The 17,583-nt window shown below is 42.6% G+C and overlaps 1 protein-coding gene across 2 annotated transcripts in view; it reads right to left on the bottom strand.

Annotated features, from left to right (window-relative positions):
* Window positions 1-400: 400 nt before the first annotated feature.
* The window catches only part of LOC113896944 (RNA exonuclease 1 homolog), a 57,365-nt gene continuing 40,182 nt past the window's right edge, over window positions 401-17,583 (bottom strand). For both annotated transcript variants that reach the window (XM_027549080.1, XM_027549081.1), the window contains exons 15-22: window positions 16,853-17,002; window positions 15,088-15,201; window positions 10,669-10,742; window positions 10,376-10,483; window positions 8,284-8,399; window positions 5,340-5,478; window positions 2,929-3,049; window positions 401-1,023 (exon numbers count right to left, since the gene is read on the bottom strand). In XM_027549080.1, the coding sequence (XP_027404881.1) occupies window positions 941-1,023; window positions 2,929-3,049; window positions 5,340-5,478; window positions 8,284-8,399; window positions 10,376-10,483; window positions 10,669-10,742; window positions 15,088-15,201; window positions 16,853-17,002 (905 nt within the window). In that variant the 3' untranslated portion in view covers window positions 401-940. The remainder of the gene's footprint in view (window positions 1,024-2,928; window positions 3,050-5,339; window positions 5,479-8,283; window positions 8,400-10,375; window positions 10,484-10,668; window positions 10,743-15,087; window positions 15,202-16,852; window positions 17,003-17,583) is intronic.

Here is a 17,583-nt window from a genome sequence, read left to right as displayed (position 1 = left end):
ACAGCACAATCAACTGTCAGAAGGCCACGGATTCACTACTGGCACAGCGGCCATCCGACTGACATCTCTGTGACTCATCCATGCTGTTGACAAAGAAACCTTTGTAGCTCTGTAGCATGTTAACCGAATTAATACTAAAGATTCATACTTACTCAAAGGTCAGCAAACTGAATGAACTTGGGTTGTTTCCACAGGCCAGTTTGCATATCATCAAAAAGCAATTAAGAAGGGAAGAACCAACTCCTTTAAGGAACTAGATAATTCCAGAATTGGGAATATAGATTAGATTTCAGTGTACCAGAAGATCCACAGGATACTGCCTTAAAAAAAAGATCAGTGAGTGGTTGACAGGAACCAAAATCAAGCAAGAGTACACCAGTTAGAATGAAAACACCTTACATGATAGCACAGTGACCAAACTGTATTATGTTAACAGCACACTGAAAATTTTACATTCACATCCATGTATTTTGTGAAGAAAATCTCTACATCTATTTATATATAGGCGATCTAAAGAAAACTGTTATGATTTTGTTAGGAAAAGATGTTTCTGACTCCTAGCAGTATAATGGTTCCAGGTATTTAAAGAGGAAAAGAAATTTTGAGTAATCTGAAAAATGAACTTTGTGAAAGTCCTGGACTCATTACTTCAACTTTAAAGCATCTTCCATGGTCATTTGCACACGGCCTATGAAGATTAGTCAAAATCCAAACAACCTAATTCCTTCCCCACCCCTCCCCAGACACAACTTTAGAAACTGCTGTGGAAATCCAACCTTTAAAATGTAATACATAAACCTTGGCAGTGTGTTTCTTTCTCCTCTTCTCTGAAAGTGTGGGGGAACCTCATGTTATTATAGATCGAACTCTACTGCCAGCAGTGGAGGCCAAGGAGTCAGGGAAGCAGTGCAGAGGTTTAAGATATTCTTGGGCCAGGTGGTTACTTCTTTCCTTTCAGGTCGTCGTTTACCTTCCAGAGGACCAGTTCCATGCAGGCAGTTGCATTTTCACTGGAACTGTGACCTCCAAATAGAATAGGACAAAAAATAAAATGTTAGACATAGACAACTCCCTGTGAAGTTGCCCACGGATGGTCTCAAAACGGTCTTGAGTTTATAACAGAATCAACGCTGGCCACTTATCAATATATCACTATTTCACACCTAGAACCACCACTGGTTGCTTTAGAAATGTTTTACATAGATCTAATGGCAACCCACTCCAGTGTTCTTGCCTGGAGAATCCCAGGGACGGCGGAGCCTGGTGGGCTGCCGTCTATGGGGTCACACAGAGTCAGACATGACTGAAGCGACTTAGCAGCAGCAGATGAACAAACATCTCCCTTTTTCTGAATACCCTGCCCTCAGTCACATGGTCACTGTGTTCCTATGATGGCATAGCACATCAGTACCTTCTCCATGAACCTCTTTTCCAGGGATATGCAACAGGAAAGTGACGGACACCGGTGGATGACAGATCTGACAAGAAGCCAGAAAGAGAGATTCTAGAAAAAATATACCTCCTAGACAGAGAGTGACCTTAGATATGAGATGACATGGGTTTAAAAAGCAGATGAAATCTGCCCAAAATACCAAGCCTACAAAATAATAAATGAGGTCTGAGATTGAGAAAAATCATATGGGCTACACTTGTAAAATGGTGTATTATTTTTGGTTTCCTTGCATTACTCTGAGAGGACTGTGGTGGTCTTTAACTTTGCTTTATATAGGGCATTTTTTGTTGTAAGATGAAATATTTTTGTGTCCATGCTCCCAGGTTGTTTTAAGCAGAACACATTATGAATTTCAGAATAGCATTTTTGGGGCATTTGAGATATGAATATTTTAAAGCAGATAATATAAAGATCCTGTGTAAGATGGTATTGGTGAGTGTCTAATAGACATAGAATGAAAGAATAAATACCACAAGATAAAATCTGGATTCTTGTACAATAAATGACATGATCAGAGGAGCATCTGTAGAAACAATAGCATTATAACATTTTAACATTCAGAAATTAACTTCCTTTTCTATCTTGTGCAACAGAGGGGCCTATATGGGTCTGCACGAAATGTACAGAGTAACTAACCTCCATTCCAAGTCAGACACATACCACGTGCTTATGGCAATGCGACTAGCAGGATAGCTGGTGGCTGTACTTGTTGCATTTGGTGAGCCTGTTTAATGTTGGGCCTTTACATCAAAAATACCAAATGTAAAAAAAGTTCTGAGAGCAAGATCTACCAATCCATTACAAAGCAGGTGCACGCATGATGAATCTGTTGCATTTAAGTTATACTTCCTTTTACAAAAAGCTCACTATTTACCTTGGGTGAGATAATCTGCGTGAGTGCTCAGTCACTTCAGTCTCGTCTGACTCTTTGCGACCCTGTGGACTGTAGCCTGCCAGGCTCCGCTGTCCATGGGATTCTCCAGGCAAGAATACTGGAGTGGGTTGCCATTTCCCCTCCTCCAGGGGATCTTCCCAACCCAGAGATGGAACTCATGACTCTTTACGTCTCCTGCATTTGGCAGGTGGGTTCTTTACCACTAGCGCCACTGAGATACCTTGGACCCAATCAATTTTAGATTCTCATTAGGTGTAATGAAAATCACATATGAAAAGAGGTACAGAGCAGCATTTAGGATGGAATTAGATCTCTGCACCAACAAAAGTTTTATGTATGAATTCCAAGGTCACCAGTCTGCCCCAACTGCTGTTTTGAGGCCTGTGGAATATCTAGGACTATGCCAGGCAGTGGGCATGGAACACATTTTTCTTAAACAGATACTTCGGGATTCTCTACCCTAGGAGAACACCCACAGGGAAGTATTTCAAACAGGGGACCTTTACCATGACCCTCATGATATATTCACTCCCGTCAGACTCAGGAGCTTGATATTTATCATGACCAAGCAGGCTCTTACCTTCATCCTGAATGACTCTCTGCAGGTAGTCAGCCACTAAACCCTTCAGGGATCTTCTGTGAGGCAAGCCTAGCGGATGAGGGAACAGAACTGTCGTGTCCACAACTGAAGTATGAATTAACTGTCAAATGAAAGAGAAAACCTCTTTAGAAATTCTTCCCAAAGAATAAGAAAACTGATGCAGCAACAGGAACTGAAGCAGCAGAAACAACACTGCAAAACCAAGGAACATGAGCAGTGATACCAGCTCAGTCACTAAGCACTACCTGGCTTATCTCACTACAAATTGCAGACTAACCCAGCACGGTCGATATTTCACTGTCCCCTTTTTACAGCCAGAGAAACTGAGGCTTGGAGAGGTTAAAGTTGCCTCAGCCAAGTTAGTACATTAGAAAGAAATCCAATCTCAGAGCCTGACTGCTGAGTCTACTTTCCTCCCAAGAGATCCCACTAGGAGTCAGCATGAGCTCAGAGGGATTCCGATAATTACTGGCTGGGAGGCGGCAGCCAGGGGTGAGTCAGGCTCCTCTCACCTTGGGACTCAACGGAGGGGGGCACACCTCACTCCAGTGCAAGTCCCATTTCAGTGGTTTATCTTGTCTCTCTCTGGGGAGGGAGCATGGAAAAGGACTAGTCCCATCAAGGTTCAAATTCCCTGTGCTTTCACATGGAAGAAGGGAGTCAAGTTTACAATAGGATGGATATGGGGGAGGGGGAACAGACCACAGAGTCCAGACAGTCAGGTACCATTTGCATTCCTCATTCGAAGAGCTGTAATTTAAAGAGGCGTAAAAGAAGGTTAGCCTCAGGACAAGTCATTTAAAGACTGATCAAGAAGAAAAAGGCTGGAAATTTAATGTTTAACACCTATGATACCCTGTCCAGAAACACTATAGATTCTCACTTAATGTATCGGTCACCTCTTAGACACTGTACCTGGCTGCAAAGGATGGAGCAAAAATATAAGGTAGTTGTGGAAACAAAAAAAGAGACATCTATGAGTAATCTGGAAGGAAAAAACAGACTGATTACAAGGAATAAAGAAACACTGAAATTTTCTAGTCTTGGAGGCAGATGAAATAACAGTTCCTAGAAAATGAGAAGCAGGAAAGTCACAGTGAGAAACTGTTTGAGAGGTGCTGTCTCTGAGGTGACAGAGGGACATGTCTGTGAAGACCTTTCCAACAGAAAGCTTATATCCCACGTCTCTGCCCACACTTGGGTGAGGTGTGGTGGGAGGACATTCCGTCTCCTCCATCACGTGCACACAACGGTGCTGTGGGAAGCGACTATACTATGGTGCCAGCTTTGCAGAGAAAGAGGGGGCATTCACTCAGGAGAATTAAAGAAGCCTGCTTGTGTTCTGGCACTAAAGAAGAACTAACCCTTCTCTGCGTGAAGGTTAGGTCCTGGGGTGGCTGAAACAGTCACGGTCCCCAGCGTTGCAGAGCTTCATTGTGCAATGTGGTGGCCACGAGCCGCGTGCAACTATTGCAGTTAAGAAACTGAAAAAATCATTTTCTCAATCAGACATTTGATATCTCTGATGTCCAATATCCCCTGAAGGAGGACATGGCAACCCACTCCAGTATTCTAGCCTGGAGAACCCCATGGACAGAGGAGCCTGGCGGGCTACAGTCCATAGGTTGCAAAGAATCGGACACAACTGATATCCCCCATCTTGGATAGTTAAAATAATGGAAAGTTGTATCGCAGGGCACTGTTCTAGGCCAGGGAAAGCCACCAACCCTTTCTTCAAGTCCCAAATTATAGATAGCTTAGGCGTGCAGCCCTCACCACCTCTGTTACTCAACAGCAACTACTCAACAATGCCCTTGTAGTGTGAAAGCACAACAGAAAATGTATCAGTGAATGGGTGTGATGGTTCTGTTCCAATAAAAATGTTTGCAAAAACAGGTGGCTGGCATGAGCCATAGAGTGCGAACTCCTAGAACATGGAGCAAAAAACAGACCATTTTAATCCAGAGGTATATTAAAGGGGAGATCTTCAGCTCTATCATGCCAAGTAAAATGAGCTTATCTTTGATGTTAAGCCTACCTATAAGGCCTACCTGACTTAACATGAAAAAGCATTTTCCAGGATGTGACTATAACAACTTGTTAGATCAACTCAGTCTTATCTATTTGGATATTAATCAAAGATCATGTCAAAACAAACAATGATTTTGGCTTTATCACAGTTGATGGACTTTCTGATCTTGATTAGCCACATGACTTGGGCTCTCTTACACTGCTTTTGGTTTACCATAGTTGGACAGTGTCATTAGCACAGACAGTGATTCTTGTCTTCCTTGTCAAAAAAGGGGAAATCGAGCATGAGTGATGACACACCGATAATGACTACCAGGCTAACACGAGTTTTGTAAGAAGATGAGCCTGTAACTCCTTACCTTAAGTGCATAGAGACTGTGTTCAAAGCTATGTCCAATTAGTATAGTGTCAGCACTGAAGAGGTTCAGTAAGATGGCTTGCACATCACGGACTGAGGTCTTCATGTTCTTCAAGTCATCTTCAGCTACACCAGAAAACCTGCCCCAATAAGATGCACAATGCATGTAAGTAAAGAATGCAGCTCAGTAGATTTCATCAGTTACAGTTAGACTACATTACTGACTCAATAAGACAAACATTTGATGATCAGAACAAAGATCTTATTGTATGACTGTCAACTACCCCTTTATTAGGTTATATTGGTGTAACTTGGCAAAATTTATACTTTGGATCAATCATGTAAGGCTGGAGGAGACATTATTACAAGCTGATAAAGCTCCTTTGTGAACTCTCATCTTTGTATAATCTGAGTCTTGTCAATTACAATTTAGTAAAGTTAGCCTATCTACGTTAAGACAAAGCTAAAGATGAAACATGGGGAACATGGAAAAGCAAATGGAGCCCTAAGCAGAGTCTAGACAACTTAAGTTTGAACTATGCTATGTTTCTGCCATTTACTTATTATATTTGACTTTCAACAAGTTACTTAACCTTCTGGTTTCAGTTTTCTCATCTGTAAAGTAGGATTAACTACCAATCTTAATGGCTTAGGATGAATTGAGAGACTGGCATTGCCATATATACACTACTACTATGTGTATTGCTTCCCTGGTGGCACAGACGGTAAAGCGTCTGCCTGCAATGTGGGAGACCCAGGTTCAATCCCTGGGTTGGGAAGATCCCCTGGAGAAGGAAATGGCACCCCACTCCAGTACTCTTGCCTGGAAAATCCCATGGACTGAGGAGCCTGGTAGGCTACAGTCCATGGGGTCACAAAGAGTCGGACACAACTGAGTGACTTCACTTTCACTTTTCAATGGCTTAGGAGAATCTAGTGAAAATGTATGCATACAGTGAAAACTACATGCATAAACCTGACTATCCTCATGGTTTTCATGAAGCACATACTAAATAAGTATTCTGAAACATGGCTATTGCTGTGCCTTAGTGCAGATTAGGAGAAAAGAAAAATACTGCAAAGGTATTTTCAGCTTAAGCTATATGTTAATATTATTGTCTCCTATAAGGAAAAAAAGACAGCTGGCTCCATCATCTGGCTTAATTAAGGAATGTGATTCATAGTCAAATATTTGGATTAAGAGGAAATGATCATGGATAGAGTACTTGGATTTGTTTTAAAGCAGTTATTAAAAAATGTCATCCATTGAATCCTTTTGACCTTTTAAGATTTGAAAGTTCTTTTGTTTTTAATGCAAGCCCTTCAATTCTCATTTTGCTGCTGTGACTATCAGTAATTACCAAAACATTTCCTGACTTGTTCCAAAAAGGAGCTAGAAAAGATTACATTAAATCCACGAAAGAACAAGAACCAATAAGAGTACAATAAATATAGTATGATTTTTTTTGCCAATTATAACTCAATAAAGTTTTAAAAAAGTAAAATAGATGGGGCTATTAGGATATGGCCAAAATGAGTAGGAAAAAAACAGCAAATGAGGTAAGGAGAAAGATTAGTAACAAAATGCATTTTCTGGTAACAGGAACTTTTATTGAGTTTTTATGTATACAAACATTTTTATGAATGTGAGGGAATTTGCTAGAGTGCTTGTTAGCAGAATTCTCTGTAATTATTCTCAAAGCTTATCACAACTTTTAATTCACTCCCATTTTGCCTTGTTGTGCTCCAAAATTATGGACATACACACACAAATTGTGTAATATATGTACTATATACTATATAGTGTGTATAATATATATATGGGCTTCCCCAGGCTCAGCGGTAAAGAATCTATGTGTATGTGTATGAAGTCATATTTGTTCACATACATGTATACATGTGTGCATTTATTTACATATACATATACAAATGTGTACACACAAACGCTGTGTTGTGCTGTGCTTAGTTGCTCGGTTGTGTCCGACTCTTTGTGACCCCATGAGTGTAGCCCACCAGGCTCCTCTGTCCGTGGGATTGTCCAGTAAGGAATACTGGAGTGGGTTGCCATGCCCTCCTGCAGGGGATCTTCCCAACCCAGAGATCGACCCAGGTTTCCCGCATTGCAGGTGGATTCTTTACCATCTGAGCCACCAGGAAAGCCCAAGAATACTGGAGTGGGTACACACACACATACAAGACATACTTAAGTACCATTGGAAAATTCGTTATTTAAAGAAAACTGAATAAATACAATCATATCAGTAATTAACACTTCTAAATTTTCATTCTAGAATCAGTGTCTTCTATTTTATATTTAAATACATATATGTGTTATGTCATATGGCTTGTATGCCTTTAGAAAATTCAGTTCAGTTAATCAATGATATTATTGGGTGTTTTATATGAGGTTTTTAAAAATTAAAGGCATATCTTATACTATCTCAAGTTACCCTTGAGTTTGGATCAGAAACATGCCATACTTTAGTAATAATAAAATAGAATTTGCACTGAACCAGTGTTCTGCATGCTGTATAAAAGCTGTGTATACTCAGCGACATGTCTACAGGATTACAGAAATTTTCACCTAATGGGAAGAGCATAGCATGATATTTTCAGAAGAAACCTATTAATGGTTGAAAGAATAAATGAATGAATGGTTTATTCAATATTTTTGCCTCTCTCTCTAGCCTTCTACCTACCGCTCCAACATGTAAACACCATGAGGGTATAAGCCCATATCTCTTATTTAAAGAGTTACCCAGGGCTTAATACAGTGCCTGCATAATTTTAGCAAGGAATTCAACAGAACATGAATAACTTTGAATAAATAAAATAGTGTAGCTCATGCTCTAAAGTTGACTCCAGTAAAGGTACCTAGGCTAAAATTTAAACTACATGTTGAATGTTCTATAATTTGAAAAATAAACCCCTTGTATAATGCATACCTAGTGTTATAGTCAATGACCTCTTCATCTGGTTTCACAAATGTGTCATAGACCACCTGGAGGCTGGGATCCACCACTGTTACTCGAGTAGGTTCCAAGCCTTTGGCTGTATAGCACTATAAAGGCAGAGATATTAAATTTATACACCACACTGAGTAAACCCACTTTAACATCTTAGATATAATAAAGGAATATTTCTAACTAGAATATACAATTTAATCCTGTCGTTCAGTTTTGCCAACAAAAGCCAGTGAGTGGATCTGACAGTCCTATCAAAGATGTTCCAAGCTTTAATTTTTTCCCCTCAATGTTAGTAATATTTCTGCTAATAAAATAATTTCATTTTCTTGGCTTAGGCTTTAGCAGTATTTTCATTAGAGATCAATGCTATCCAATAGAAACCTCTGTGAAGATGAAATGTTCTATTTCTGTCCTGCCCAATAGGGTAGCCACCGGCCACAAGGGGCTACTGAGTATTTGAAATATGGCTAGAATGACTGAAGAACTGAATTTTCAACTTAATTACATTTTTACTGAAGTTAACATTGTTGTATAACATTATGTAAACTTCACGTATACAGCATTGTACGTTGACTTCTGTATACACTACAGTGCACTTCAGCACTGAAATGTGGTTTTCACCTTCACCAGACAGTTGAGCCCCTTACCCATCTTACCCTGCCCTGCTTTCCCTCTGGTAGCGGCTACTCTTTTCACTACAGCTACGTGTTTGTTTGCTAGTGGATGTCATACTGGACAACACAGTTATAAACCTCGTTGAGTGGGGAAAAAAAATCCAAACTATGGTTACATAAACCTGGCACCATAGAGGACAACATGGTAATGAAATCTGATTTCTAAGCCAGAAGCAGCTTTAACTGTCTCCGATTAAAAACCTAAGTTTGAAACTGTATGTTGCTCTTCTATAATTATAGTCCACAAATCTGCTCCCCAAATATGCCACAAGGAATAAAAATTGTATGTTTTGTTAAAGATGACTGTCCACATGATGTCTGACACATACAAAGCACTCTGTCATATATCAGTGTATCGGATTCTCACCATCACTGGGGGATTATCATTAACCTCATAATTGACAGATCAGATCATCCAGGACTTGCCTGATAAGCCGTGGAGCTTCCCAGCTCTCAGATTCCAAGTTCTGCTTTCCCCCTACTATTTAGTACTGATTCTCATATAAAAGAAGATAAATCCCTATAAATATTTTACTGTCTCTATAAACAACAGTTTGTTAAAAATTAAAGCTTTTATAATGGTTTGGGGCGGGGAAGGCGATGGCACCCCACTCCAGTACTCTTGCCTGGAAAATCCCATGGATGGAGGAGCCCGGTGGGCTGCAGTCCATGGGGTCGCAAAGAGTCAGACACAACTGAGTGACTTCACTTTCACTTTTCACTTTCCTGCACCGGAGAAGGAAATGGCAACCCACTCCAGTGTTCTTGCCTGGAGAATCCCAGGGACGGGGGAGCCTGGTGGGCTGCCGTCTATGGGGTTGCACAGAATCGGACACAACTGAAGCGACTTAGCAGCAGCAATGGTTTGGGGGATAACAGCAGTGTTAATAACACTTTCCACCCATGTAATTTCAGCAATGTAATGAGTAGAACAAGCAGTGATTATGTATAAAAAGAATCAATAGGTAATAGAAAAAGGATCATAGGCCAACTCCTGGCTCCATCGCTAAGTGCAGAAAGTGAAGTCGCTCAGCCGAGTCGGACTCTTTGCGACCCCATGGACTGTAGCCTGCCAGGGTCCTCCGTCCACAGGATTTTCCAGGCAAGGGTACCAGCGTGGGTTGCCACTGCCTTCTCCAGGGGATCTTTAAGACCCAGGGATCAAACCCGGGTCTCCCGTACAACCAGCAGATGCTTTCCCATCTGAGCCACCGGGGAAGCCCTAGTGCCTAGCCCTAAGTGCTGGGACCCAGCCAAGTCACTTAATTCTTTTTCAGCTACAGTTGCTTCACCCAAAACATGTGAACAGCATTGCAGAGCTATGTGGGACTGAGAGAGAAAGCCTGGGAAAGTTCCTTACACACATATACATGAGGTAAAACGTACAACCAACGTACCGCCTCACAGCTCATGGCAAACACACAGGGATTCCTGTCGAGGGCTGGGAACTTGACCAATGTCTTCACAAAGCCCCCTAGGTTTTCTTTTTGGTTATGAACATGATGCTGAAACAAACATTGCCAAGTAAGTTACCGTGTATTTTGGCAAGAGGAATTAAGCTCATAAAAATTTCACCACCTGAAAATCAGTGAATTAATAATAGACCAAATGTTCATCGATCCTCTAGGTCTGTGCAGCAGACAGCGACTCTGGTTCTGACACAAATAGAATTCTGGGCAGCAAGCCCTACCTTGGCGACCTGACACCCGGGGGATCCAAGAACACCTTTGCAACAGCTGTACTGCCTTCCTAAGCCACCAAGGACTGCAAACCACACAAAAAAGAAAGATCAAATGAGCAAGCTTGACAAGGCAGAGTGGCTAACTCCCAGAGCATCTTACCCTCAAAGAGCATTAAGACTTTACCATGCAAGTGATCTAAGGTCTAAAACTCTGTATAGTTATTTTGTATAGTTACTTTTCTAGCTTTTATGTAACAAACAGGAAAAACTGACTCCAGGAAGCAGAATTCTCGGGGGTTGCATTTTTTTGTTGTTTTTTTTGGCTGCACTGGGTCTTAGGTGTGGCACGTGGGATCTTCAATGCATCACGTGGGATCTTTTCCACAGGGCGCATGGATATCTAGTTGTGACCCACGGGCTCAGTAGTTGTGGTGCCTGGGCTTAGGTCTCTGAGCAGGATCAAACCCCAGTCTGCTGCATTGTAAGGCAGATTCTTTACCACTGGGCCAACAGGGAAGTTGCCAGGGGTTGGATTCTGAAGGTGAGTTATAACTGCGCATGTCCTGAATGCCTTCCTCCCCTTCTTCCCTTCGCTCCCCTATCATTTGTCCTGATCTTCAGCTCCTTGCCTAGTGTCCCTTCTTTACCCTGCTTAACTCTACCTCAGCCATCCTCTCTAAATTCTACTCTCTTTCTCTCTTTGCTGGAACCCTGTGGTGGCTCCAACCACCAGCCTCTCCCTTTCTGTATCTGAGTTGTTGATCTGACCCAAGAAACATCACCCAGTTACACGGCCTGAGACCATAACACAGATGCTGTCCCCAACCCTGGCAGGACCTCCAAAATCCCAACATTCTCTTCTTCCACTCCTTTGGCCAGACACTTGGCACATTCTCACAGCAACAATGCCAAGCCTTCATCTCTCTCCTTTTTCTCTCTCTCCAATCTTCCATATCACCTGTACCCTTATCCACCCAAGCCCTTCTTCCCTCTGGCCCAAGGAAATGTTCCCCCAACTGTTCCCTATAACCCCCTCTGCCTACAGTGATTTCTGTACCAGTTTTTCTATAAAATGCGGTTAGTTTAAATGTGCTTCTTCAAGCACATTCTCATTACATTACTTTCCTCAAATGCTTCATTTGTACATTACAAATCAAATGCAAATTTCTCATGCTGGCACTTCTGGCTTACTTATCCAATTTTGATATCTTACAGCTTTATCTTATCTTCTCCCGAGATGAGAAAGAGAGCCAAGAACCAGTGTTAACAGAGCACAGCTTGTAAGCCAGGACGTGGGCACATCAGCTCACTAAACTGCCACGCAAAGCTCTTTCTATGAATGTGGAAACAAAAGCTCAGAGAGCTTCAGAAGCCTGCCCAAGGTCTCAGAGAAAGTAAGTGATAAAACAGACCCAAATCTCAGGTCCACCAGCTCCGAAGGCCCCTCCTGTTCATGACGTCGTGTGCTCTAGTGATCCCCTCCTGTTCATGACGTCGTGTGCTCTAGTGATCCCCTCCTGTTCATGACGTCGTGTGCTCTAGTGATCCCATCCTGTTCATGACGTCGTGTGCTCTAGTGATCCCATCCTGTTCATGACGTCGTTGCCCTAGTGATCCCATCCTGTTCATGACGTCGTTGCCCTAGTGATCCCATCCTGTTCATGACGTCGTGTTCTCTAGGGATCCCCTCCTGTTCATGACGTCGTGTGCTCTAGTGATCCCATCCTGTTCATGACGTCGTATGCTCTAGCGATCCCATCCTGTTCATGACGTCGTGTGCTCTAGTGATCCCATCCTGTTCATGACGTCGTGTGCTCTAGGGATCCCACCCAGTCGCAGTCTGCTACTCTTATTCTCTGCAGTGTCTTCCTCTTTTTCCTCCCTTTTGGAATCTACAGTCCCCCCTACCCTCTAAAGCTAATCCCAAACACTCAGGTCAAATTTAAGTTTACTTAATCTTTACTTTGGTATTTAATCTTTATTTTGTTGTTGGTCAGTTGCTAAGTCATGTCCGACTCTTGCAAACCCACTGTAGCCTGCCAGGCTCCTCTGTCCATGGGATTTCGCAGACAAGAATACTAGAATGGGTTGCCATTTCTTTCTCCAGGGGATCTGCCCAACCCAGGGATCAAACCCTCGTCTCCTACATTGGCAGGTGGATTCTTTACCACTAAGCCAGCTGGGAATCTTCACTACATTATTTGTTCTTATATTTCTTCTGTAATACAATCATATCCACTGTTCCTCTCTACTTCCTCTGCCCTACTTTTATTCATACCACTTATTATGATAATAGCATTTCTACTCGTGTCTATATCTACATAAATGATTCATCTGTTCACCATCTATATACACCTACAGCCTGTATTAGGTACCAAGCTAAGTGACAGCCTGATGATGGGGAGAAAAAAAGAGGGATGGACCCTCCAAAACCTTGCAGTCTTTCAGGCACAGCAGATAAATTACTAAATCATTACAAAATGCAGTCATGTGCTACCAAAGCCACTGACAGCATGTTGTGATAGAAGAGGGACAACCTATTTATTTTTAACTTTTATTACAGTTGCTTTACAGTGTTGGGCTAGCACATCTGCTGTACAGCAAACTGAATCAGTTATATGTATACATATATTCCCTCTTTTTAGATTTCCTTCCCATTTAGGAAGGAGGAACTATTTTAGATCATGGGGTTGGGAAAGAACCTTGAGGAGATCATATTTAAGCAGAGACCTAAGGAATGAGATTTGTGGTGCTGGAGAAGATTTTTGAGAGTCCCTTGGACAGCAAGGAGATCAAACCAGTCAATCCTAAAGGAAGTCAACCCTGAATATTCATTGGAAGGTCTGGTGCTGAAGCTGAAGCTCCAATATTTTGGCCACCTGATGCAAAGAGCTGACCCACTGGGAAAAAACAAAACAAAACTGATGCTGGGAAAGACTGAGGGCAGGAGGAGAAGGGGCAACAGAGGATGAGATGGTTGGAGGGCATCACCGACTCACTGGACATGAGTGTTAACAAGCTCCAGGAGATAGTAAAGGACAGGAAAGCCTGGTGTGCAGCTGTCCATGGGGTCACAAGATTCGGACATGACTTAGCGACTGATCAACAACAAACGATGAGAGGAAACCAGCTGTGCGAAAGGGACAGGAGACAGCAGGTTAGAAGGTACCTTTTGAGGTGGCCAGTGTGGCATGAAGATAACCATGGAAAGGGTACAAGATCTGGCATCGGGGTAGAGGTCAAATCTGGCAGGGTTGACAAAGTTACTGAAGAACGTTCATGAAAGCAGAGGAGTGAGGTAAACAGAACTGTGATGTAAAAATTATTCTCGGGGTTGCTGGGTGAGAAATAGACTGGGGAGGGGCAGTGAATACCGGAAAAGGCATAGCAGATGGAGTGAGCCTAGAAGGACGCTGCAGCAGTTTAGGATGGAAGTGAGGGTGGTGTGGTTCTGGCAGGGGCAGTGGGGGGGAGGGGGGGGGCGGCGGGCAGTGGGGCAGAAGAGATGCTTCTGAGGTAAAGTAAGTGGGATGTGGCCACTCTGAGATGACAGGGCTCACCAGGGGATTCCCTGGCGGCCCAGTGGTTAGGACTCAGCTGTGGCCCCAGGGTTTAATCCCCAGTCAGAGAACTAAGATCCCACAAGCCACGTGGCACAAAGAAAAACCCTTGCATTCTAAACAGATGGATGGATAAATAAATAAAAATGTTAAAAGAAAGAGTGTGCCAGAGGGAGATGATGATGACCGTGCCCAGGTTTTTTGGTTCGAGTAGGAAAAATCACCATCTGAGGGGGCTGTTGGGAGTTTACTGTGCTGCAGGGGAAAATGGGGGCCAGGCTGGGGAATCAAGTGTGTGTTCCTTCTCTCTCAGGGCGGGGTGGGGCAAGGAATTGAAGCTATTAGCAACAAAATTACTCTAATGCTGGCCTGTGAGAAGTGGGTAAAGTCAACAGGTAACTGCCTGATATGTATGGTAAGCTCAGGTGTGACTCTTTGTGACCCTATGGACTATAGCCTACCAGGCTCCTCTGTCCATGGGACTCTCCAAGCAAGAATGCTGGAGTGGGTTGCCATTTCCCCTCCTCCAGGGGATCTTCCCAACCCACGGATGGAACCCAAGTCTCTTATGCCTCCTTCATTGGCAGGAGGATTCTTTACTGCTAGCGCCACCTGGCAAGCCCCAGCAGCTTGAATTGAGGTCCTAAAAGGGCAGAAGAGTAGTCACAGACATGCCTCTTGAGCCAGCGAGCTCCAGCTAAGTTAAGTGATGCCCAGAAGTGGGTGTGTACAATGGAAACTTCATAATCAACAGTTTCTCTCTACCAGGTTGTATTTAAAAATACATATTGAAATGAATATCCCACCTTTCTACTGATTTGGCACCGGCTCGGCTTGTCAAATAAATGAAACAGAACCAGATACTCACCTTTATGACTCAACACTCGGCCAAAGTGGTAGTGACATTCCTCTGTCCTGCTGTGTCTGCCTGTAGAAGTCACACCGTAGATCTTCCCACATCGACAGCAGGTCTTCCTAGAAGCTAGAACAGGAGAATTGTTCCTGAAGAGATGGCAGGAAAAACGAGGACCTGAGTGCAGGGCCTTGCCTCTGCATTCCTGATCCTGGCATGAGCACAGACTCAGCATGATCACGAAGTACCAGGGAAAGAACAGGACTGTGTGAAGGAGTGCTTACAGCTGAGCCATCTCCTGCGTCAGGAATGACATGGCTCAGAACAGGCCTTCTCCTGACTCCACAGTCAACCCTCCACCAGGCAGTTGTGGTTGCAGCACCACAACCTGACTGTCACCAGCTTGAATTGTCATCTACTCTAGTACATAGTTGGAGAAGGGAATGGCTTCCTACTCCAGTATTCCTGCCTGGGAATTCCATGGGGCTACAGTCCATGGGGTCGCACAGTCGGACATGACTGAGCGAATTTCACTTTCACTAGTACACAGTAACTCCTGAATTAGGACCCGTGCCTTCCTTTTAGACACAGAGATCTGTTTAAGTCACTGAGAGTATATCTGGGCTTTTTCACTAGACCCATTTCTGTCTTAATTTTCTTGCTCATGTTCGTGTGACGTGTGGGACCTTAGATCCCCAAGCAGGGCTCAAACCCGAACACCCAGCACTGGACCGCCACGGAAGTCCCTGGACCCATTTATGAATACTTGTTTTTCATTAATGACCCTCAAGCTGGCTCTGATGGCGATAATGATGGTGACAACTCTTATGTGAGTGCCTTTTATGAGATTATGAAGCAAGCACTGTGCCAAGCGGCTCAGCTGCACAGTTTTAATGGACTCTCATGAACCCGATGGGGGTAGCGACCATCATCTCATTATTCAGAGGCTGGGAGGGTCACTTGTGACTGATTCAACATCCCGGCCCAGATCTGCCCGACGTCCTCCTTCCGAGTCCAGGTTCTTAACCGTTAAGTGTACTGCCTTCCAATGAGAGGATTTAAAGAGAAGGTAAAACAAATGGTGAAAATAATCCCAAGACACAAGTTCCAAAGACATAAAAGATGAAGATAAATATCTTCTAACCGATGAAAAATATTTATATAAGTGCATTTCAAACTCTGATGGGCCTAAGATTTGACAGTTGTGTTAATATTAAATACTCCCTTGCTCTCTCTTTTTTGCAAGGGGAGGAAATAGGTATAAATACATTAAGTATGGAGAAAATATTTGGAGAAAATATAAAATAATAAGAGTAATTGTAAGTCTTTTTATAAGAATTCCTAGTGAAAGGGTACGAAGTATACAGAATACAGCACTGCCTACATATGTACAGGGATACATATGAAGCAGAAGCGTCAGTCAGACTCCTTGGGTTCAAATCCTGGTTCTCCCACTTACTTCCTGAGTGAACTCTGAAATAATTTGACCTCCCTAACCCTTAGTTTCCTCACTGGTATAAAGGGAGGTAGTAATAGCACTTACCTGAAAATGGTTACTAAGAAGACTTAGTAAAATTGATTAGGTACATAAAGCACTTAGAGACTCAGAACAAAATGAAACAGAAAAGGGAAATCAAACAAAAGGCAGTTATGTTTCTACCTGCAGTTTAATGATGCTGGCCACAATTCTTGTGTTCATCGGAAAATATCAGAACACTGGGACTCTTATGGCTCCAGTCTCAGTACACAGAAAGGGTAATTTTCAGATCCATATACTTAGGATCATTTACACGAGTTTTTGTCATGCCTGGGTTTAAAAGAATACTCCCTGGTTTTTCAGGGTTGGGCTGGGGGTAGTTATTTTCTCGTAACTGTTCTTCAGTTAGAAGGTAGTCTTTAAGATGTCTGTACAGCATAATTCCTGTGAGTCCTAAGAGAAAAAGAAAAGCCATTCAATACAATTTAAATAGCATTTTTTTCCTTTTTTTAAGACATGGTAAGGTTAGAGTCTGTCAACCCTTTTGGATATGAAATAGCAGAATTCTGATTAACTTAAGTAAGATGATAGCCTCAAAGAGTCCACGTCTTTTATCCTTTAACAACAACAACAAATCAATATTGTTCCCTGGACCACGTGATGTCCTAAGCTTTGGGAAGCAGATGGTAAAGTAAGAATTACATCAGTAATAGCTGGTGCATATTAAATACACCAAAACCCATTCTAAGGACACTGATTTAAACTTTACACTAGAGACTTCCTTGGTTGGTCCTGTGCTTAAGACTCTGCACTCTCGGTACAATGGGTGTGGATTCAATCCCTGGTAGGCGAGACTAGGATCCTGCACGCCTGCCACGAGGCACAGCCAAAAAATGAAAAAAATAAAAAAATGTGGAATCTAAATAAATAAAAATAAACTTTATAGTAACCCAGAATAGCATGTGAACTGACTTCATTTTTACAGATGAGTTAAATGAGGTTCAGAAAAGTCACGACACGTGACCGAGTCACAC

The sequence above is a fragment of the Bos indicus x Bos taurus genome, chromosome 8 (assembly GCF_003369695.1).
Source record: "Bos indicus x Bos taurus breed Angus x Brahman F1 hybrid chromosome 8, Bos_hybrid_MaternalHap_v2.0, whole genome shotgun sequence".
Classification (NCBI taxonomy): domain Eukaryota; kingdom Metazoa; phylum Chordata; class Mammalia; order Artiodactyla; family Bovidae; genus Bos; species Bos indicus x Bos taurus.
This window is presented reverse-complemented; position numbering and strand designations above follow the sequence as displayed.